The 22,931-nt window shown below is 36.7% G+C and overlaps 1 protein-coding gene across 1 annotated transcript in view; it reads left to right on the top strand.

Moving 5' to 3' along the window:
- The window catches only part of LOC123539393 (neurobeachin-like protein 1), a 104,847-nt gene that overhangs the window by 26,849 nt on the left and 55,067 nt on the right, over window positions 1–22,931 (top strand). The window contains exons 8-21 of the mRNA XM_053530566.1: window positions 2,959–3,138; window positions 3,875–3,983; window positions 5,207–5,313; window positions 5,965–6,147; window positions 9,044–9,287; window positions 10,384–10,487; window positions 10,787–10,888; window positions 12,740–12,876; window positions 13,658–13,790; window positions 14,790–14,909; window positions 15,825–16,199; window positions 19,475–19,564; window positions 21,455–21,626; window positions 22,029–22,162. Coding sequence (XP_053386541.1) covers window positions 2,959–3,138; window positions 3,875–3,983; window positions 5,207–5,313; window positions 5,965–6,147; window positions 9,044–9,287; window positions 10,384–10,487; window positions 10,787–10,888; window positions 12,740–12,876; window positions 13,658–13,790; window positions 14,790–14,909; window positions 15,825–16,199; window positions 19,475–19,564; window positions 21,455–21,626; window positions 22,029–22,162 — 2,190 coding nt within the window. The remainder of the gene's footprint in view (window positions 1–2,958; window positions 3,139–3,874; window positions 3,984–5,206; window positions 5,314–5,964; window positions 6,148–9,043; window positions 9,288–10,383; window positions 10,488–10,786; window positions 10,889–12,739; window positions 12,877–13,657; window positions 13,791–14,789; window positions 14,910–15,824; window positions 16,200–19,474; window positions 19,565–21,454; window positions 21,627–22,028; window positions 22,163–22,931) is intronic.

Below are 22,931 nucleotides of genomic sequence, written 5' to 3'. Positions count from 1 at the left end.
ACATAGACTTATATAGGAAAAGAGCTTTAAAAATCTTCTTGCCTGAAACTGCAAGGCCTAGGCTTTTGATATTTGGTATGTTTCATTACCTTTTGGTCCTCTACCAAAATTGTTCAAATTATGCCCCTGGGGTGAAAAGAGGCTGGGGTCCCAAATTAAACACTTATATAGGGAAAAAAAATCTTTTTTGAAAGTTCAAGGCCTGGGCCTTTGATATTTAGTATGTAGCATTGCCTAGTGGATCTCTAACAAAATTGTTCAAATTATGACACTGAGGTGAAAAGAGGCCCCGCCTTTGGGGACACTTGTTGTATGAGTTATATAGGAATGAATACTTCAAAAATTATCAGTATATATTTCCTAGACATATTGATTTACTCCAGTCTGTGTGTGTGTGTGTGTGGCTGTGTGTGTGTCTGTCACAAAGCTTGTCCGCACTCTAAGTCGAACATTTCTCATACGATTTTCACCAAACTTGAACAAAATGTGTTTGACCATAAGACCTCGGCCAAGTTCGATAACTAGCCAAATCGGTCCAGGCGTCTTGGAGTTATGGCCCTTGAATTACCAAAAATCGGTCTTTTTACTCTTGTCCGCACTCTAATTCGAATATTTCTCGTCCAATCTTCACCAAACTTGAACAAAATGTGTTTGACCATGAGACCTCGGCCAAGTTCGATAACTAGCCAAATCGGTCCAGGCATTTTGGAGTTACGGCCCTTGAATTATCGAAAAATTAGCCTTTTTACTCATGTCCGCACTCTTAATCAAACATTTCTCATCCGATCTTCACCAAACTTAAACAAAATGTGTTTGACCATGAGACCTCGGCCAAGTTCGATAACTAGCAAAATCGGTTCAGGCATTTTGGAGTTACGGCCCTTGAATTATCGAAAAATCTGCCTTTTTACTCTTGTCCGCACTCTTAAGTCGAACATTTCTCATCCGATCTTCACCAAACTTGAGTTACGGCCCTTGAATTACCGAAAAAATCCGTCTGTTTACTCTTGTCCGCTCTCTAAGTCGAACATTTCTCATCCGATCTTCACCAAACTTGAACAAAATGTGTTTGGCCATAAGACCTTACCCAAGTTCGATAACTAGCCAAATCCACCTAGGCACTTTTGATTTATGGTCCTTGAATTACTGGTTGGATCCACTCATCAAGACCATCTAATTGGATCCACTCGTCTAAAACGTCTAGAGAAACTAACATTTTTCATAGGGGCAGTTGTGGGAGACATGCGCTTTTCTCAAAAGCATCTCTAGTTACCTGATGACCCCAAGTGATTAGGAGTCACTTGACTGTGACCTTGACCTACTGACTTACTTTCTTGTTTTTAGCTCACCTGAGCACGAAGTGCTCAAAGGTGAGCTTTAGTGATCGCCCTGTGTCCGTCGTCCGTCGTCGTCCGTCCGTCTGTCCGTCGTCAACAATTTGACTGTTAACACTCTAGAGGTCACATTTTTAGCCCAATCTTAATGAAATTTGGTCAGAATGTTACCCTCAATAAAATCTTGGACGAGTTCGATATCGGGTTATCTGGGATCAGAAACTAGGTCATCAGGTCAAATCAAAGGAAAAGCTTGTTAACACTCTAAAGGTCACATTTTTGGCCCAATCTTAATGAAACTTGGTCAGAATGTTACCCTCAATAAAATCTTGGACGAGTTCGATATTGGGTCATCTGGGATCAAAAACTAGGTCATCAGGTCAGATCAAAGGAAAAGCTTGTTAACACTCTAAAGGTCACATTTTTGGCCCAATCTTAATGAAACTTGGTCAGAATGTTACCCTCAATAAAATCTTGGACGAGTTTGATATTGGGTCATCTGGGGTCAAAAACTAGGTCACCAGGTCAAATCAAAGGAAAAGCTTGTTAACACTCTAGAGGTCACAATTTTGGCCCAGTCTTAATGAAACTTGACCAGAATGTTAATCTTGATGATCTTAAGGTCCAGTTTGAATCTGGGTCATGTAGGATCAAAAACTAGGTCACCAGGTCAAATCAAAGGAAAAGCTAGTTTACACTGTAGAGGCCACATTTATGACCATATCATAATGAAACTTGGTCAGAATGTTAATCTTGATGATCTTAAGGTCAAGTGTAAATCTGGGTCAGGTGGGTTCAAAAACTAGGTCACTAGGTCAGATCAAAGGAAAAGCTTGTTAACACTGTAGAGGCCATATTTTTGACTGTATCTTCATGAAACTTAGTCAGAATGTTAAACTTGATAATCTTTAGGGCAAGTTTGAATCTGGGTCATGTGGGGTCAAAAACTAGGTCACCAGGTCAAATCAAAGGAAAAGCTAGTTAACACTTTAGAGGCCACATTTTTGACCATATCTTAATGAAACTTTGTCAGAATGTTAATCTTGATGATCTTTAGGTCAAGTTTAAATCTGGGTCAGTTGGGGTCAAAAACTAGGTCACTAGGTCATATCAAAGGAAAACCTTGTTAACACTCTAGAGGCCACATTTATGACTGTATATTCATGAAACTTAGTCAGAATGTTGAACTTGATGATCTTTAGGTCAAGTTCGAATCTGGGTCATATCGGGTCAAAAACTAGGTCACGGGGTCAAATCAAAGGAATGGCTAGTTAACACTTTAGAGGCCACATTTATGACCATATCTTAATGAAACTTGGTCAGAATGTTAATCTTAATGATCTTTAGGTCTGTAGGTCAGGTGAGCGATACAGGGCCTTCATGGCCCTCTTGTTTAAGATACAGCCTTGAAATTTGGATGACATGTACAGTTTTTGCACACCAGCCTTTAAACAGACATTCAGTGACCATGAATGTGACCTACTGACCTACTTTCTAACATTTTAGCATCAGAAACATTTGAAACATGTGTCTCATATTACTCAGGTGAACAATTCAGGGTCATCATGACCCTCTTGTTATATTATTTCTTTCATTGAATTTCTGCTATACATTGCCATTCCAGCATAATGCATTGAGTGCAGTAACTCCCGCTACCTTGGATGTATTACTGAAGATATTGGCTGCCAGTGGGTCTGACAAACCAACCAATGAGCAGAGAGAGGAAATGAGCCGGCTCAAAAATCTCGTGCTCAAGTGTATGGTTAGAATGGTTCATGTAATTCATTGCTGTAGTCCCGACCTTGTGAGTGTCAAAATATTGTACCTTTAAATTTTAATCAGTACATTTTGTACTTTCTGGTTTTTCTGGTACTGTGAAATAATTTAATTTCATGTAGATGAAATTTTTTGGTTTAAGTCAAAATGGCTATTTTGTTAGGAATTGAATTTGTAGATTTTAGCATTTAAAGAGGAAATAAATGGGAATTTAATTTGTTAGTTGGTATTTAATTGGTGTGTAAATGCAACCAAGAATTCCATTGAAATCAGTCCCCCTTGAGAAATAATGATTTACAGTGATTAATGTAATTTAGCATATAAGCAAGGAAAATAAATAAGGTATCTTTAAATAAAAAAGGTAGTTTAGGTTCAAATTTCATGTCTAGAAACAATTACACCATATAGTTTACATAGAATTAACAGGTTTATTTGTATTAACAGTACTATGCAGTAGGTTTAAAATAGTACACACTGTATATAATAATTGTATAGATAAACACAGTATGAATGTGTACTACTATAAAAACTGACTGCTTTTTTAACAATCAACTGTTACTGCATGACATTTAATTATGAATTCAGTTCTATATGCAAACTTTATTTATGTGTTAAGTAAAGTTAAATACATTTAATGAGTATTTTATACTTTTTAAGTAAATATATAAAGATAAAATATTTTAGTGAAAGGTTGCCATTGGATATCATTCTTTAACATTCATTCTAAATACTTCAGCCTTTAACATTCATCCTAAATATTTCAGCGGCAAGTAGAAGTGAGTCATGTCATGGAGGGGTACATGCAGGTATTACTGGACTTTGAATCCCAGTCACAGGATGATCCTTATAATGACATGCAGTTGTCCATGATTGGTATGTGCTCATACAACTTTGCTTTGAGAAAATGATATACTGCGAGATTATTATGTCTCCAACCACACAGTGGTGTGGGAGACATATTGATTTACTCCTCTCTGTCTGTGTATCTGTCTGTCAGAAATCTTGTACGAACATTTCTCGTCCAATCTTCACTAAACTTAGCAAAATGTGTTTGCCAATTAGTCCTGGGCCAAGTTCAGTATCTAGCCAAATCAGCCCAGACACTTCGGAATTATGGCCCTTGAAACTTGTTTTTTGACAATCAAAGCACTCAAAGTCAGATAAGGCAGTTGTTGTCTTGGTGAATGGTTGACTCATATACTACTATTCAGATGATAAGGCAGTTGTGGGAGACATGTGCTTTTCTCAAAAGCAGCTCTAGTTTAATTTTGTGGGCATTATTTAAATTGTGATATAACATTTTGGATTTCAAGTTTTGAAAAGTCATTGTACAGACTTACAAAGGAAGTTTATTTGTTAGTTGGGATTAGACTTTGTATTTTCACTCAACCATGAAAACCACAAAAAGTAGTCCTCCACCAAATAATATGATATCATAGAATGTGATTAATACCCTGTAAAATTAATGGTATTACCACCAGATCTTTGAAATCTGAAAAGTGATTTCTTTATTTAGTAATTGTTAATAGGATGTAAAAACCTTTATGTAGGATTGATATATAAAAGCTGTTATGTTGTTTGTAGATTATGTAGAAAAGCTCACGTTTTCAGCTGACTTTATATTACTTGCCCCTCATCGATGTGGGTTCGGGCCTCACTCAGGGTATTGAATTCTTCATGTGAGGAAGCCATCCAGCTGGCTTACGGAAGGTCCGTGGTTCTACCCAGATGCAGGCTTGTGATAAAATAATGCCTGTAGAGACACCTGGGGTTTTCCTCCACCATCAAAGCCGGAAAGTCGCCATATGACCTATGATTGTGTTGGTGTGACGTTAAACCCAACAAAATAAATTCCATGTTTTCAATAAATTATGGAAAAAAGCTTGCATGTTGACAGTAAATGATAAAGAAAAGCTGTCTTAGGCAGAAATGTTAGGTATTTTGATGTAATTTACATGAAATTCATAAATTATCAACTTAAATGATACAGTTAATTGAAATTTCATATACTCTGCTTTAAATATTAAACTTAAGATTTAAACACTATTATAAATTTGAGATGTAAATTAATTATGTTGTTTTACATACATTTATAGGTGCTATAAATGAGATGTTATCCTGTGATGACCGCAGTGCTCTACAGGTGATTCTGGTGGGTGGGGGAACATTTGATGCCTTTGTTTCTTTGCTACAGAAAACAGCTGTAAGTATACCTCTCACCAAGAGAAACTGATAAAAATTTGTTATATGCCCAGATGCAAAGTATTGTATCCATCCATTGCTAGGGAACCACTTCGGTAACCTAGTGATAGTAGAGCTCCTGCTTCAAGTGCTGGAGGTCGTTGTGGCTTTACTTCCTGGTCAGGTCATACCAAAGACTTAAAAAATGGTACAAAAGCTTCCTTGCTTGGCACACAGTATTAGTACTAGGACTGGTCAGGCCGTTGTCAGTATATTGTGACTGTGAGGGGTATCACGTCACATGGGTATAGTGTGAGGCAGCATTATAAAGTTGGACATTGTGCTCACTGCTACAAGTAGACACAGTCACACTGTTGTTTGTATGTCTGTAAAAGTTTTTAAAAAGACACAAAAAAAAATAAATACACACATCCATGGCTAGGTGTGGCTAGATCACACTCTTCCACACTTTTGTGGTCCCTGTCTGTGCATTGCTACTAATTTTGACCTCTCTCTCTCTTTGATGACTTTTTGTTGTAAAAGTGACCACATTCAACCAAGAATTGCAATTAAACAGCTCACTCTTGTTGAATGCAAACATCTGGCATGCACTACTTCAGAAGATGTCAGAAATATTAATTATTAGTTATTTACTTGTGAAATTATTTTCTAGCTGTGTGGGTTGGAAGCTCAGAACCTTGCCATGTCGGTGTTGAAGGTGATGACCACGGTCCTTGCTGGCTCTGGGAATGCCAAAGAGAGATTCAAACTCAGAGTGGGGTATGGAAAATTTGTAGAAGTTCTGAAGAGCCTCGGTCAGCCGTCCATGGATCTCCTGAAGTCTGTTCTCAGTCTGGTATGATCACTTAATTATTTGAAAAAAAAAAAACGTGTTTATTTTTAAGGCTTGACATCAACATTTATCATTATACCCCCACCAAACTTGTTTGAGGGGGGTATATAGGAGGCAGTTTTGTCGCGTCCCGTCGCGTCCCGAAATCTATTATCTCAGTTATTACCAAATGGATTTGATTCAAACTTAAAATACATGTTCCACCTCATCACCCACATCATGTGACACAAGGTGCATAACTCTGACACCAAGTTTTCATGAATTATGTCCCCTTTTAATTAGAATTTAAGGTAAATTTTGTTATATTTTCACTATATCTCAGTTATTACTAAATGGATTTGATTCAAACTTAAAATAGTTGTTCCACCTCATCACTCAGATGATGTGACATAAGGTGCTTAACTCTGACATAAATTTTTTATGAATTATGTCCCCTTTTACTTTAAATTTAAGGTTGATTTTGATGTATTTTCACTATATCTCAATTATTACAAAATGGATTTGATTCAAACTTAAAATAGATGTTCCACCTCATCACCCAAATCATGTGACACAAGGTGCATAACTCTGACACCAATTTTTCATGAATTATGCCCCTTTTTACTTAGAATTTAAGGTTAATTTTGATGTTTTTTCACTATATCTCAGTTACTACTGAATGGATTTGATCCAGACTTAAAATAGATGTTCCACCTCATCACCCACATCATGTGACACAAGGTGCATAACTCTGACACTAATTTTTCTTGAATTGTGTCCCCTTTTACCTAGAATTTAAGGTTAATTTTAATGTATTTTCACTATATCTCATTCTGAATGGCTTAGAGCCAAAGGGAAGTAACCTTTTTTAACTTTTGTACTGAGTTTCTTCCCCTTAAATTCCAGGAATTAGTCTATTTTTAGAAATCCTATTTTTAGATTTTCAGTATTTTAGGTATTTTTCTAACTTTTTTATTATAAGTCCTATGTAAAAAGTAAAAACATTTTTCTGTGGTAACATGGGTCGGTAAGACACTTTTTTGTATTCACTTTTAGTGTATCTCTAATATTAGAGATTTAATATATTTACTTGTATTACTATACTAGTATTATACTAGTATTACTTATATGTGGAAGCCCAGGATGAAGTACTCCAAAGTATTTTTAAGATTCCTTATGGTTGCCATTCTTCTGTTACAAGACCGTATGGTGGGGTTATGAGTCACTCCTGTGACAGTTCTAGTTTATTTTGCTATAAATCAGGTATTTTTGAGGCTGAAAGGTTGCAGTCTTTAAATTTGAATAGATTGGCATGGTAGCATATTGCCGATATACTGTGAAATCATTTAATTTCGTCGGCACGATTTGGCCAAAATGGCTGTTTCTTGGGGACGTAAATTCGTGGATTTTCAATTTTTGTAAAAAAAAAATTCATAATTTCCACAGGATTTGATCTACTTCTGTCTTTACATGTGAAACCTACACGTGTCAAACAAAGCTATTATTATTATTATTATTATACCAGATTTATATAGCGCCCTTTTCATGATAAACACGTTCAAAGGCGCTTTACAGCAACTCTAAAAGCTACCATGGTTACCGAATTTGCAGTCTACACCGCGGAGATTAGCGAGTGACCATGTGCCAGTTAACGACCGCGTTATCTATAATTATACGACCCCTAATTTGCAAAACTTTTTAAACTGTGAAATATTCAATAAGAAAAGTCATTGCCAATTTTCATTTTTTTTGCAAAATGAATTCGCATCTGCATCTAAAATTACAAGCTGTTGAACTTGTGCATGTGTTATTTTCTGCCGAGAAACGTGTAATGTGAATCAAGTATTAATGCATCGGATGCAAATCTAGCAATTAATTTATAATATGTAATAGTTCCAAAGTCGTAGTAGGCCCTATTTTACTACATGTCAGTAAACTAAAGGCTAGTGTATAAACATTGCATAGCGGGCCCGAAAAAATCAAATAACCGCCGTATTATAGTGTGGTTGGCACGTGACGCTATGTCAAACTTCTATTTTTAGTATCTACTTTTACTTTGACAAGCATGTCATAAATAAACCACGGGTACATTTCTAAATGAAATAGTCGGTTTCGTTTCCATACATACGCTATGTTTATCGTTGATGGAGCCTCCATAAACTACACGAAAGCTGCAGGTTAGTACTGCCACATGCATACAACTACGGATCAGATCAAACGGCTGTGGAGTCTTTTTTGGAGACTTTGCGTACAATTTAAATTATCGTGGGCACAATTTGTTCGTTTGGACTTAAATTCGTGGTTGAGTTCAACCACGAAATCCATGAAAATTAATCCCCCACGAATAATAATGATTTCACAGTATTGGCAACTTTTGAAACAGATACTTATCACAATAATAGCAAGTAACGGTTTTTCTTTGATTTTATGGACTGTTGGAGAATGTAGTGAAAATTAATTTCTGGTAATTTATTTCATTTTACAGTATAAATATTGCAATTAGCTGCTACATATATTTCCAGCAAACTTGAAACCAAGCCAAGTTAAACTATTTATACTATTAGACCATTTAAAATTTTTAGGACATTGTTTCTATGTTAGTAGCTATTGGCCTCTGTGGCTGAGTTAGCTATTAAAACAGCTGACTTTGAATCACTTGCCACTCACAGAGATGGGTTAGGAACCTCATTTGGGGTATAGAATTTCATTTGTGAGGAAGCTTTTGAGCTGGCTTACAGATGGTCAGTGGTTCTAGCCTGTGCCCCCTCATGCCTGGACAGACTTTTGGAGCCTGCCGCCACTAACGAAAGCTTGAAAAGTCTCAGTGTGACATACATTGTGTATGTATGACACTAATCCCAACAAAAAAAGCTATTTACTTTACTAACATTATAATGTTTTGCTTTATATTTGCTGACAGGTTGTTGAAGGAGTTTATGAGGAGAACTGTACATATACTGTGCATAATACTCATGCTGCTATCATGCTTATCCAATGGTTGCCTGACATTCAGTCACATGACCTACAAATATGGCTGATGGAACATTTACGGCAGCTGTGTAGTTCAGATCATAATAACAAGATGAATTGCTGTAATAATGGAATGATTGGGGCCATTTTGTCAGTTCTAGGGAGAGAGAAACAAATAAATCCAGCAGCAGTCAGTAAGTTCATTGTTGCACCTGTAGCTTGATTTAAGAAATGTATATCACAGTTTAGTTATAAATATTAAAGCAATTTCTACATATTATATAAATCACTATGAACACCTCATTCCTGATGGGATCCATAGCTATGAGGGTTTGAGAAAAGAGAAGTCAGTTTCCCTTTTAATGCCGAGTGCCAAACAAGGGATCAGCTGGTACCATTTTTAAAATCCTTGGTATGACGCAGCTGGGCACCAAACCCATGAGCTCCCGCACTAACCCATGACCTTGTGCACTTGAAGCAGACTCTACCATTTAGCTGTCAACGCTTGCATACTTTCAACACAACCATAGATTTCATACCAAAATAAAAATTACAAAATGTAATTTATATCTTTTATTTCTCATTACTGCACATTCTTGAAATGATTCAGTGTTTTACTGTTGAAGTTACAGACCTTTAGACTGCAATATTGTCACCTTACAGTAGCTGAAAGAACAGCAGATGTTATAAAATTTTGCCATAATGTATTTTGGATATTTATTGGGGCTATATCTTCAAATTAGGGAAAAGAAAAATTAGCAGTCTGTAAACCACTTACATGACTGTTATAATATGTGTGATTAACTGTACATGATGTCATGAAAATACTGCTTACAGATCCAGCAGATATTCTCCATTTGTTATAACTACCCTTTTCCACCATTTATTAGTAGTTACTAAATCAGTTTTGATATTTTTATTAAAGTCCTAGAATATATACTGTGAAACCTGTTTCTAAAGACTACTAATTCCATTTTTGATTACTATGTTTCACTTCATAGAGCTTTGAAGAATGGGTGGGGGGATGTTGTAATAGACAGGATTGACTGCATAATAAGCCATTTGGAACATTTTAGGCATTGTTCAACTTTCAAGTTATTCTTCTTGCTTGCAGGAAGTTAATTTTCTATTGGTGCTCACACAATCCTGAAATAAGGTGAGGAGGGAGCTTGAAGTCTTCCTCCACCAGTATGAAACATTATAAAGTCACAATATAACTTGTCTTAGAACCCAACAAAAAGTGATAAATTCTTAGAAGTGATACCAGTCTTCAAATTGTTTATGTTACAGGTCATTTGATTGGTCTGTTAGAATCTCTTGGCACCCAATCAATAACAGCTATAGAACTGAAACAGCTGATTGGACTGCTAAGGCTGGATGAAGAAGAAAATCAGGTAGATATTCATCAGTGTGCCAGTTTTCATCCATAGTTCTTGTCAAGGTTGTTTCACCTGAATTAAGGCACACAGGTGTATCAGCAGCATGTCAAGTATTTAAAACCAACAAAATGAACTCATAGAACAATCTTTTACCTAGAAAAGTTTTAGAAACATACCTTCAGTATTTCACATGTTTACCTATATCATTGAAAAACAGCTGTTATCTGATCTACCAATCTAAATGAACATGCAAAGTGTTATCTCTATCCCGACTGTGGAAAGTATGATAAAAGTACAGTGTATATGGTTTTCAGAACACTTATTGTAGTAGACTGATGCGAGGCATGTCCACTATGGCTAGAAGAGAGGGAAAAGAAGGAGCTCTACATTTCTTCAACATTCAAGATCCAACAGATGTAAGTTTAGAGAGTATATATCATGTGAAGATATAGGTGTGAGTATTTGAACATACAGGTCTGTATATCCTGTCTGTCTATCTGTCTGTTGGTAGACAATTTGGTTTCTGATCAGTAACTAGAGAATGCTTAGGCCCACAGTAATAAAACTTCACATTAACCCTTACCCTGCTAAATTTCTATAATGAACTTGTCTATCTTTGAATTTGGACAGTACCATTAACTAGAGGTGCTTGACTGAATAGCGAACAGTGCAGATCATGAAAACTAAGCCATTTTACAGAGAAAGATTGCGTGTAGTCATTAGAAGATACATTTTTTCAAATCAAAGGTTAAGGTCTCAGCATACAAAATTACATACCCAGCTGCCCTCCCACATGTCATCATGGGATATACATGTCTTACAAACAGCTCTTGTCTACAAAGAGTTTTTAACCAGGTTTTCAACGAAAACCTGAGTTATTAGATTGGGGTAGATGTCGGTCGGGCGGGCGGCGGCGGCGTCAAACTGGTGTTTCCGGTCAATAACTTTTGTTTCGGTAAAGATATTTGAATAAAACTTGGTGTGTATGTAGCTTATATCAAGACAAAGGCTGGAATTGATTTTGGGGTTTCTGGGGTCAAGGTCAAGGTCACTGTTACTTAAAATAGAAAAAGGGTTTCCGGTCAATAATTTAACTTAGGAATGAGCTATCATGATGAAACTTGGTATATAGAAAACTTATATAAAGTTGTAGCTTGGGATTGATTTTGGGGTTTCTGGGATCAAGGTCAAGGTCATTGTTACTAAAAATAGGGTTAGGGTTAGGTTAGGGTTAGGGTTAGCATATCTTCTACATGCATGGAGGGATTTTGATGAAAGTTGGCACAATTGTTCACCATCATGAGACGGAGTGTCTTGCGCAAGAACCAGGTCCCTAGGTCTAAGGTCAAGGTCACACTTAGAGGTCAAAGGATACAAGAATGAAAACTTTGTTCGGAGCATATCTTCTTCATGCATAGAGGGATTTTGATGTAACTTGGCACAATTGTACACCATCATGAGACGAAGTGTCTTGCGCAGTTCCCTTCTTTAGAATTACTTCCCTTTGTTGTTACTATAAATAGCTTATATTGTAACTTTTTCATTACTAGACGTAGGGAAAAATCAAGACCACTTTTCTGTAGTACAACATGCATGTTACATCCAATTTTGAGGTGTATTTTGACCAATCTCTACCTGGTAAGGATTTCTGTGTGGACTTACAATATTTTTTTTTTGTATTTTTTTTTTTTTTTTTTTTTTTAAGATTAACTTCCCTTAGTTGTTACTATAAATAACTTATATTGTAACTTTTTTATAATTGACCGTAGGGAAAAACCAAGACCACTTTTCTGTGGTACAACATAGTTGTTACTTTCTAATTTTAGGTGTATTTTAAGGTATCTCTACCTGGTAAGGAGTTTTTTTTGTGGACTTAGAAAAACAAAAGAATTACAATGATTACTAAACAACCACAAAATTAAAATTACATCTGCAAATACAGGTGCTAGAGTAAAGAAATTTGCTGTGACGGGCGTATATTGTGACATTCTGGCACTCTTGTTTATTCTTATGAAAAGTGTTGAAAACCTGGTTTCGTGGCATTGCCGCGTTTCTTGTTTTCTTCTTCAAGTTGACATTTTTACACACCGTGAGAAATAAATCGAATATCGACACAGTGGTTGCCATACAGACAGGTAAAATAATATGCATGTTGGTTAAATATAACATTGGAAGGAAAGACCATTATAGGGCTGATCTAATGTAGTCTTATGATAAGAATTGCAAAGAATAACTTTAGTCTAAAATATCATTTTATTTTATAACAGGGCATTCATCTTCCGGGGATCAGAAAATGGCCGGGGGCAGCGTTCTCATTCCATACATGGTTGTGTTTAAATTCTCACGTAGATAGAGGTGTGTATGATCTACCAGCCTCTCAGTCATGCAGGAGAATTATTTATAGGTATGCAGACTTCCATTTTTGGTAGAAATTACTGTATCACATCAGATTGATGTTAAAAATTTGAAATACACAGGCTGGCATGTGAAAAGAAAGTTAAGAAATATGTTTGGCCGCTTTGGCTGAGTGGTTAAGGTTAAGGTTCCTGAATTTTAATCACTTGGCTCTTGCTGATTTTGGTTCAAAACTTCACTCAGGTTGTAGAAAAAATAGGGGAGCTATCCTACTCGCCCCAACTTCGGCGTTAGCGTGAGCGTCACACAAATGTTAAAGTTTACGTACCACCCAAAATATTTTGAAAGTCCATTGAGATATTGCTTTCATATTTTGCATACTTGTTTACCATCATGACCCCAACAGGAGCAGACAACTCTATCAAGCATTTTGACTGAATTATGGCTCCTTTTTGACTTAGAATATGCTTATTGTAATGTTAAAGTTTGTGTACCACCCCAAATATTTTCAAAGTCCATTGAGATATTGCTTTCATATTTTGCATACTTGTTTACCATCTTGACACCAGTCTGTAAAAAGGAGGAGGCAACTCTATCAAGCATTTTGACTGAATTATTGCCCCTTTTCGAATTAGAATATGCTTATTGTATGTAATGTTAAAGTTTTACTCATAGCTTTTATTATACTATCAAGCACTGAGAATAGTGGAGCGCGCTGTCCACTGACAGCTCTTGTTTTATTTCTCTTTCTGTGCACACAAAATAGGATTCCCCGAGTGTGTCCTCATCACTCATTTTGTCCTTATATCAATCTTTTCATTCAATTTCAGTTTCTTATCAAATTCTGGTTGTGGGTTTGAATGTTTTGTGAGTGATTCAGGGGAGCTAACTGTTGCTGTGTTTAGTAAGAAGGATTATAATGGAGTTACAGTTCATGAAGTGGACCTACAAGATGGTCACTGGGTAAGTTTCTATAAAAAGATTACAGTGGTGGTGTAAGTAGGTTAGAGGTGAAAGGTTGACTTAAACTGATAAAAAGTTATGCATAGCCTGGTGCACTCTGTCTAACATTAAGCTTCTCATTTTTCATAAGGAGAGCTTGAAAGTTATTGTTTTGTTGTTCCACCTTAATTATTATGACCCCCTTCGAAGAAGGAGGGGTATATTGTTTTGCAGATGTTGGTCTGTCTGTTGATCCATAGACCAATCGGTTTTCGGATGATAACTCAAGAATAATTAGGCCTAGGATCATGAAAGTTGATAGAGAGGTTGGCCATGACCAGCATATTACCCCTATAAATTTCAAGATCAGTAGGTCAAAGGTCAAGGTCACAGTGACCCGGAACAGAAAAATGGTTTCCGGATGAGAACTCAAGAACGCTTAGGCCTAGATTCATGAAAGTTTGTAGGCGGGTTGGTGATGAACAGCAGATGACACCTATTGATTTTTAGATCAGTAGGTCAAAGGTCAAGGTCACAGTGACCCGAAACAGTAAAACTGTTTCTGGACTTTTAACTTGAGAACACTTGGGCTGAGGATCATGAATCTTAATAGGGAGCTTGGGCATGACTAACAGATGACTCCTATTGATTTTGAGGTCAGTAGGTCAAAGTTAAAGGTCACGTTGACTCAGAACAGTAGAACTTGTTTTTGCCAAATAACTAGAGAATGCTTTGGTCTTAGATCACATTTGATTCAGAGGTCACTTATGTCTGGTAAATGACCCGTAATTATTAATTTGACATCAGTATGTCAAACATCCAGTGCAAAGTGACCAAATAATTTCTGTTTCTTGTGCAGTTACTGAATGCATCAAGGGAAGCATTTCTTGTTCTAACAGAACTTGTTACATACTTGTACAATTTCTAGAGTTTGTGATCTAAATTTATCCTGACGATTTAAATGTATTGATAATATGATGATATTTGCAAATATTTTAATCACTATGGCTTATATTTCAGCATGATGTATGTGTAGTTCACACAAACTCAAAGAGACCATTTATAACAAGTCAACTGTATGTGTATGTAGATGGTAAACAGAAACACAACTCGCAGCTCAAATATCCCAATATGAGTGAGGTAAGTCCTAGCATTACAGTCAGACAGGACTGGTGTGTATGTAGATGGTAAATAGAAACACAACTCGCAGCTCAAATATCCCAATATGAGTGAGGTAAGTCCTAGCATTACAGTCAGACTGGTGTGTAAGACCACCTGTGAACAGTGACAAGTCTGGCTTTTAATTAATCACAAGTTTTGTTTCTAGTTTTAACATCTGCTTTGTATTTTAAACTGGGCGTAAGGACTACTGTGATATAATCCACTGGATAGTAAGTAAGACTTTAAGGTGAGCTGAGTATATTTTGTCTGTTTTATTTCAGGATTTCATAGTCAGCGTTTACTTCATGAATCTTTAAATTTATGAATTCGTAGTTAGCTTTTATTCTGCGATTTTGTAGTCAGCTTTAATTTCATAATTTAATAGTCATCTTCTGTTTCATAATTTTGTAGTCAGCTGCCTTGCTGTAAGAAATTGTAGAAAGTTTGTTGTGATAATTTTAGCCATATTTTTAAACTGTTTATATGTTGTGCTAATTTTATATTTGCGATAATATTTGTGAAATTAAAATTATTGTGAATATTGACTTGTTTACAATGCTACAGTTTACTGATGTGAACCTGTTTAATTCATTAAAGATTAAATATTACCAATAACACAGTAAGACCTGCCTGATACTCATAAATAAGATTACTTGGAGCATTGAATTCTTCACCTGAGGAAGCCATCCAGCTGGCTTACGGAAGGCCGGTGGTTCTACCCAGGTGCCCTCTCATGATGAAATAATGCATGGAGGGGCACCTGGGGTCTTCCTCCACCATCAAAGCTGGAAAGTCCCCATATGACCAATAATTGTCGGTGCGACGTTAAACCCAACAGAATAAATAAATAAAATAGATAAGATTTGCTTATGTTGTTGAATTATTTTCTTGCAGCCTCTTACGTCATGTCGGGTTGGTTCTATGGTATGGCAGAGTCAGTCAGACGCTTGGCACACAGAATCTCATCTGAATTCCACAACAGATAACAAGAAAACGTCTCCGTTAAAATCCTTCCTGCAACATGCAGTAAAATCAAATGGTAACATTCCAGGAGTGGACTCAATTCCAACTGGTTCTCAGGACGATACTCATGGACTTCCGATTCCGTTAAACGGTCAGATTGGATCTGTGTGTATTTTCCATGATGCGGTCTCCATCAATCAGGTGAAGAGACTATATGCGGCTGGTCCGAATAATTTGACGGTGTTTAATGATGACAGTGAGCTCCAAGATTTACCAGGAAAAATGGTGTTATACTATAATGCAAGGGTAAGTCAAGTGGGACCATGAGTTGTAAATGTTGTATATTATTTTCTCCTTTTAGTTAATACTGCTGTAAATATTGTCACAAAAGAGAAATGAATCTTTATAGTGGAATAAAATTTCGTCATTTCCACTAGTACATGACATATGATTAGCTCGTCTGATTTTTAATCCCCCGCCATGGCGGAGGGATTATAGGAATGGTCTGCGTCCGTCCTTCCGTCCATAACAAAATCGTGTCCGGTCCACATCTCCTAAACCCCTTGAAGGATTTTCATGAAACTTGGGTCAAATGATCACCTCATCAAGACGATGTGCAGAACCCATGAGTCAGCCTTGTCGGTTCAAGGTCAAGGTCACAACTCAAGGTCAAAGGTTTGAGCCTGCCATTTTGTGTCTGCTCTATATCTCCTAAACCCCTTGAAGGAATTTTATAAAACTTGGGTCAAATGATCACCTCATCAAGACGATATGCAGAACCCATGAGTCAGCCATGCCGGCTCAAGGTCAAGGTCACAACTCAAGGTCAAAGGTTTGAGCCTTCCATTTTGTGTCTGCTCTATATCTCTTAAACCCCTTGAAGGAATTTTATAAAACTTGGTGCAAATGATCACCTCATCAAGACGATGTGCAGAACTTATGAGTCAGCCATGTCAGCTCAAGGTCAAGGTCACAACTGAAGGTCAAAGGTTTGAGCCTTCCATTTCGTGTCCGCTCTATATCTCCTAAACCCCTTGAAGGAATTTAATAAAACTTGGGTCAAATGATTACCTCATCAGAACGATGTGCAGAAATTATGAGTCAACCATGCCAGCTCAAGGTCAAGGTCACAACTAAGGGTCGAAGGTTTGAGCCTTCCATTTGGTGTCCACTCTGTATCTCCTTAACCCCTTGAAGGATTTTCATCAAACTTGGGTCAAATGATCACCTCATCAAGAACTCAAGAGTCAGCCATGTCAACTCAAGGTCAAGGTCACAACTGAAGGTCAAAGGTTTCAGCTCTGTATCTCCTAAACCCCTTGAATGATTTTCATGAAACTTTGGTCAAATGTTCACCTCATCAAGACGTTGTGCAGAATTCATGAGTCAGCCATGTCAGTTCAAGGTCAAGGTCACAGCTAAAATCAAAGGTTTACCCTTTCACTATCCATAGCAGTGGCAGGGGATTTAGCTGTCTTTCAGACTGCCTTGTTGAAAAAAAATCTACAAGGTATTGTCGTCACTTGATCATCGGCGTTGGTTAAATTTTTTGTTTAGGTCAGCCTTTTCTTAAAACTATAAGAGCTACAGCTTTGAAACTTTGCACACTTGTTTATCACCATTAGGTGACTATCTAGGCCTTGAACTATAACTCTGATTTGCATTTTGTCAGAATTTTAGCCCTTTCTGTGCTTAGAAAATTTGAGTTTCTTGGTTAAAATTTTTGTTTAGGTATACTTTTACCCAAAAACTACGAGAGGTACATCTTTGAAACTTTGCACGCTTGTTTATCATCATTAGTTGAGTAAGTAGATGAAGAACTGTAACTCTAACCAGCATTTTGTCTGACTTATTACCCTTTTTGTACTCAGAAAATCTGAACTATAACTCCTTTCTTACATATTGTTCAGCACTTGCAGACAAGCAATGGCGCCCGTAGGCAGTGCTCTTGTTTTAAATATAGCTCAGCACACACAATTTATGTATTTAGTCAGTTTAAAATATATTTAATGAGGATTTCCTACAATTTTTTTACTGTCAGGTGAGCATTGGATATCTTTACTAGGTTTCCATGGCAACGTCAGGTGTAAGTTTATAAATCTCAACTGTATATGTATAATAGTTTTTAGCTCACCTGAGCAATGCTCATGGTGAGCTATTGTGATCACGCTGTGTCCGTCGTGTGTCCGTTCGTCCGTTGTTCGAGCTCACATTTGCATACATAGGTGGCTATAGGAACAATAGGTAACTGTACTAGCTTTTTCTTTGATGTCATTCATTCCGTAAGGCTTTTATGTGGCTATTTTTCTCTTACTTGGCTAAAAGAACAATAGAGAGAACAAAAGAGTAGCCACATAAGTATCCATATGTAGGAACGTCCGTCGTCAACAATTGTGTTTAAAAGACATCTCCTCCATAACCACTGAATGGATTTTGATGAAACTTGGCATGGATGTTCCTTGGATGGTCATCTACTAAAGATGTTCAAACGGTTCCGCTTGGTTGCACATAGGGGCTGCCAGATCTAAAAATAGAAAAATCTTCAAACGACATCTCCTTCTAAACCGATGGTTCGATTTTGAAATAATTTCACACAAATGGTTCTTATGTCACTCTCTACCAAGATTGTTCAAATTATACCAATTCGTCAACATGGCCGCCAGAAGGCGTGGTCTTTTTTCCCTGTATGCATATAGTGGAAACTTTAAAAATTTTCTTGTGTGAAACTGCTTGCCCGATTTTAGAATAATTTTACACAAATGGTCCTTGTGTGACCCTCTACCAAGATTGTTCAGATTATTTTGATTTGTCAAAACACATGGCTGCCAGAGGGTGTGGTCACTTTTCCCTATATGTATATATTAGTAGAAACTTTAAAAATCTTCTTGTGTAAAACTGCTAGCCCGATTTTAAAATAATTTTACACAAATGGTCCTTGTGTGACCCTCTACCGAGATTATTCTAATTATTTTGATTCGTCAAAAAACATGGCCACCAGAGGGCGTGGTCACTTTTCCCTATATGTATATAGTGGAAACTTTAAAAATCTTCTTGTTTGAAACTGCTAGCCCGGTTTTAAATTAATTTTACACAAATGGTTCTTGTGTGACCCTCTACCAAGATTATTCAGATTATTCCGATTCGTCAAAAAACATGGGTGCCAGGGGGCTTGGTCTCTTTTCCCTTTATGTATACCATACTTGTCCAAATTATTGCCCTAAGGTAAAAAAAATGGCCACGCCCCTGTGTCTGACATGTACTTACTATAGGCTTTTATATTAGAAACTTTGAAAATCTTTTTCTCTGAATCAATAATTGCTAGAGCCTTGATATTTGGCGTGTGATATCAGATTTGTGATGTCTACTGTAATTGTCAAATTATTGCGCTTAAGGTTCAAAAGTTTGTGTGACATGTATATAATATAGGCTAACATAGAAGAAACCTAACTCTGTACTTATACAAACAAGCTTGAAGCCTTGTACACAGGTGAGTGCTTCAGGGTCAATGACCCTCTTGTTTGTGTAACTTTACAGAAAAATATAACGGTTCTTTATATTATCTCTATACTGCTTTGTTTCAGGCATGTAAAAACACACATATCATGGATCTCTCAACCAATCAGAACCATGGCCAGTTACTGGGCCAGAAATGTGTTACCTGGGATATTAAGGTATATAGGCTTTTATTGTATAAACCTAACAGTATTTTTTGCCAGTGAGCCAGACATTTTTTGTAGTCAGTTAACCAAAGAATATTCAGTTCAGTTATCAAAACAGTATTTGAGGTCAGTTATCCAAACAGTATTAAGGTCAGTTAACCAATAGTATTTGAGGTCAGTTATCCAAACAGTATTTGAGGTCAGTTAACCAAACAGTATTTGTGGTCAGTTAACTAAACAGTATTTGTGGTCAGTTAACCAAACAGTATTAAGATCAGTTAACCAATAGTATTTGAGGTCAGTTATCAAAACAGTATTTATGGTCAGTTATCAAAATAGTATTTGAGGTCAGTTAACCAGACAGTATTTGAGGTCAGCTAACCAAACAGTATTTGAGGTCAGTTAACCAAAATGTATTTGAGGTCAGTTATCCAAACAGTATTTAAGGTCAGTTAACCAATAGTATTTGAGGTCAGTTATCAAAACAGTATTTATGGTCAGTTATCAAAATAGTATTTGAAGTCAGTTAACCAGACAGTATTTGAGGTCAGCTAACCAAACAGCAAGAGGTCAGTTAACCAAACTGTATTTGAGGTCAGTTATCCAAACAGTCTTTAAGGTCAGTTAACCAATAGTATTTGAGGTAAGTTATCAAAACAGTATTTGAGGTCAGTTATCAAAATAGTATTTGAGGTCAGTTAACCGGACAGTATTTGAGGTCTGTTAACCAAACAGTATTTGAGGTCAGTTAACCAGACAGTATTTGAGGTCAGTTAACCAGACAGTATATGAGGCCTGTTAACCAGACAGTATTTGAGGTCAGTTAACCAGACAGTATTTGAGGTCAGTTAACCAGACAGTATTTGAGTTCTGTTAACCAGACAGTATTTGAGGTCAGTTAACCAGACAGTATTTGAGGTCAGTTCACCAGACAGAATTTCAAATCAGTTAACCAGACAGTATTTGAGGTCAGTTGACTTTCACAATCAATGCTTATGTACATAATTCCCATAAAGGGTAAACATTTCTCATTTAACATGAGTATTCGATGAATAAACCCCACAAGAAATTGATGGAACAACTAATTATCTGTCAAGCTCAAGGCAGGTGTCATAGTTAGCTTCATTGCATCCAGTGTAAGCTGATTTGGCAGTACCAGTTGAAGTTATCAACAAGCACTAAACATGATAGTGAGAAACAAACCAAGGCCGCTAGTGGTCCAACCTGCTAATCACTGCACTACTTACTCCCTTGTTAAGGGAAAACTTAAGTACAATTGATTTGAGTGTAGCTGATAACCTGTGTATTACTTACTGTAAAATTCCCCGCCAATAGGGGCCCTCCAAGGCTGAGTAATTAAGGTCACTGACTGGAAAGAACATCTATGATCTTCCTTCACAAAAAAGCTGCCATATGACCTATATTGTGTCTGTGTGACAATAAACCCAAATTATCATTCCTAGCCAGTGGACTTTATACTTAACCTTTTAATTCAGTAATTATGGTAATTCTTCTTTGAATACAATAATTATTTCAAGTTTATCCATTTTCTTGGAAATAAGTAAGTTGAAAAGCTTTTCATTGCATTCTATTCCATGTTATATGTGGTTGGCTCGAAAAATGATATACAAATCGATATATAAATTTGACATAGTCCAGAAGTGGTTTTTTGTTCAAAGGTTAAAATTCACTGCAAATGTTCCAATAAAAAAATAAACAGATGATGTTACATACTGTGAAATCATTTAATTTCGTGGGCAAGAACTTTTGTGGTCTAGTTCTGGACAGCAGCGTGATCTGTTTTTAACATAAAATTAAGTCTTATGGAACTTTAACACATGTTCGACTGTAAGTATTTTATTAGACTAACTTACATGCAAATATTTTGTTGAACTTTTGCAGGATGTAATCAACTGTATAGGAGGGATACAGGTGTTGTTTCCTCTCCTAGAACAAGTTAACAGACTTCCCTCACCCCCTGAGATCAGCAGTCCAGAGTTCAAATCTCTTGCCAGTCTGAACAAGGCCACAGATCAAGAAGATTGGGTTATATTGCCTAGTAGCTCATATGCAGGTACATTAGAAAAATAATTATTTGTTTTTAACCCTTAGTCTGCTTGCAGCAAGTGATTATGCCTTTGCGACCAGTGCAGACTAAGATTAGCCAGCACATCCGTGCAGTCTGATCATGATCTGCCCTGCTCGCCATTCAGTCAGTATCCTTTTGGTAAACACACATTTTAACAGTTAATGGTACTTTTTAATTGAAAGATGGACATTTACCCTCTCTGTTTTTACCCATAGATTTGTTGTCTGAAAAGTTCTCAGTACATCAGCCATTATTGTAAGGGTCATACCAGATATAAATCAATACAAAACTTTGTGCAGGTGAGTACTTTATTGTTAATATATTAATAAATATGAATATTTTGTTAAAACATGTAGTAATGTTTTGCATGTAATTTGTTGCTTTTAGATACAAAGCTTGAGCAGAACCAAGTTGCAGGATTCCTGACTTTGCTACGGAACATGGTACAGACAAAACCTGTCAATCAACAGACGTTTGTACAAACAAATGGTGCTGCAGTCATAGGTGCTCTCTTACAAAAGGTACAAAGTGATCAGATAGTTCTAGTGTGTGAGTTATGGAAGCCTCTGTTGCTAAGTGGTTCAAATAACTGACTTGGTTTATTTATGGTAGCCTATTAGGGTGAACATCCCTTCATGAGATGAGGCTGTTTTGCTGGCACTATACCAGTCTGAAGCTGAAGGCAAAATAATGGCTGGAAAGGCCTTGCAAGTTGAAATACTTTTAGCTTATTATTTGATTTATAGCTGTCTGTCCATCTGTCTGTTCATCTGTCACAAGGTTTATCCAAGCAACTTCTCCAACACCGGCAGGCAGATTTACACCAAACTTCATAGGAGTGATCACTGCCAAGCTTTATTGTGCATATTGTTAGTATTTTCAGGTTTGATGATTATCAGCGGAGTTACGACTGTTGATTCATCAAATTTTATGATATTTCGGCCACTTCTCTTTTATTATCAGGTGGAATTCCACCAAACCTTACAGAAGTTATCAGTACCAGACCTCATTGTGCATATTGTCGGCATGTTCTGGTTCAGTAATTTTCCATGGAGTTATGCCCCTTGATTTGTTGTATTTTACTTTGTTTGGGCAACTCTTCCGATACCACCATGAGGAATTACAACAAACTTCACAAATTTTAAAGTGATCATTGCCAAGCCTAGTTGTGCTTATCATTGGCATGGTCCAGTTTGTTGTTTTTCAACAGAGTTATTGCCCTTGATTTGTCAAATTTTATGATGCTTCAGCCACTCTCTTATATAGTAAGGTGGAATCTTACAGGAGTGA

The sequence above is a fragment of the Mercenaria mercenaria genome, chromosome 18 (assembly GCF_021730395.1).
Source record: "Mercenaria mercenaria strain notata chromosome 18, MADL_Memer_1, whole genome shotgun sequence".
NCBI classification, from domain to species: Eukaryota; Metazoa; Mollusca; class Bivalvia; order Venerida; family Veneridae; genus Mercenaria; species Mercenaria mercenaria.
The sequence above is the reverse complement of the archived record's forward strand: the minus strand, read 5'-3'. Positions and strand labels throughout refer to the sequence as shown.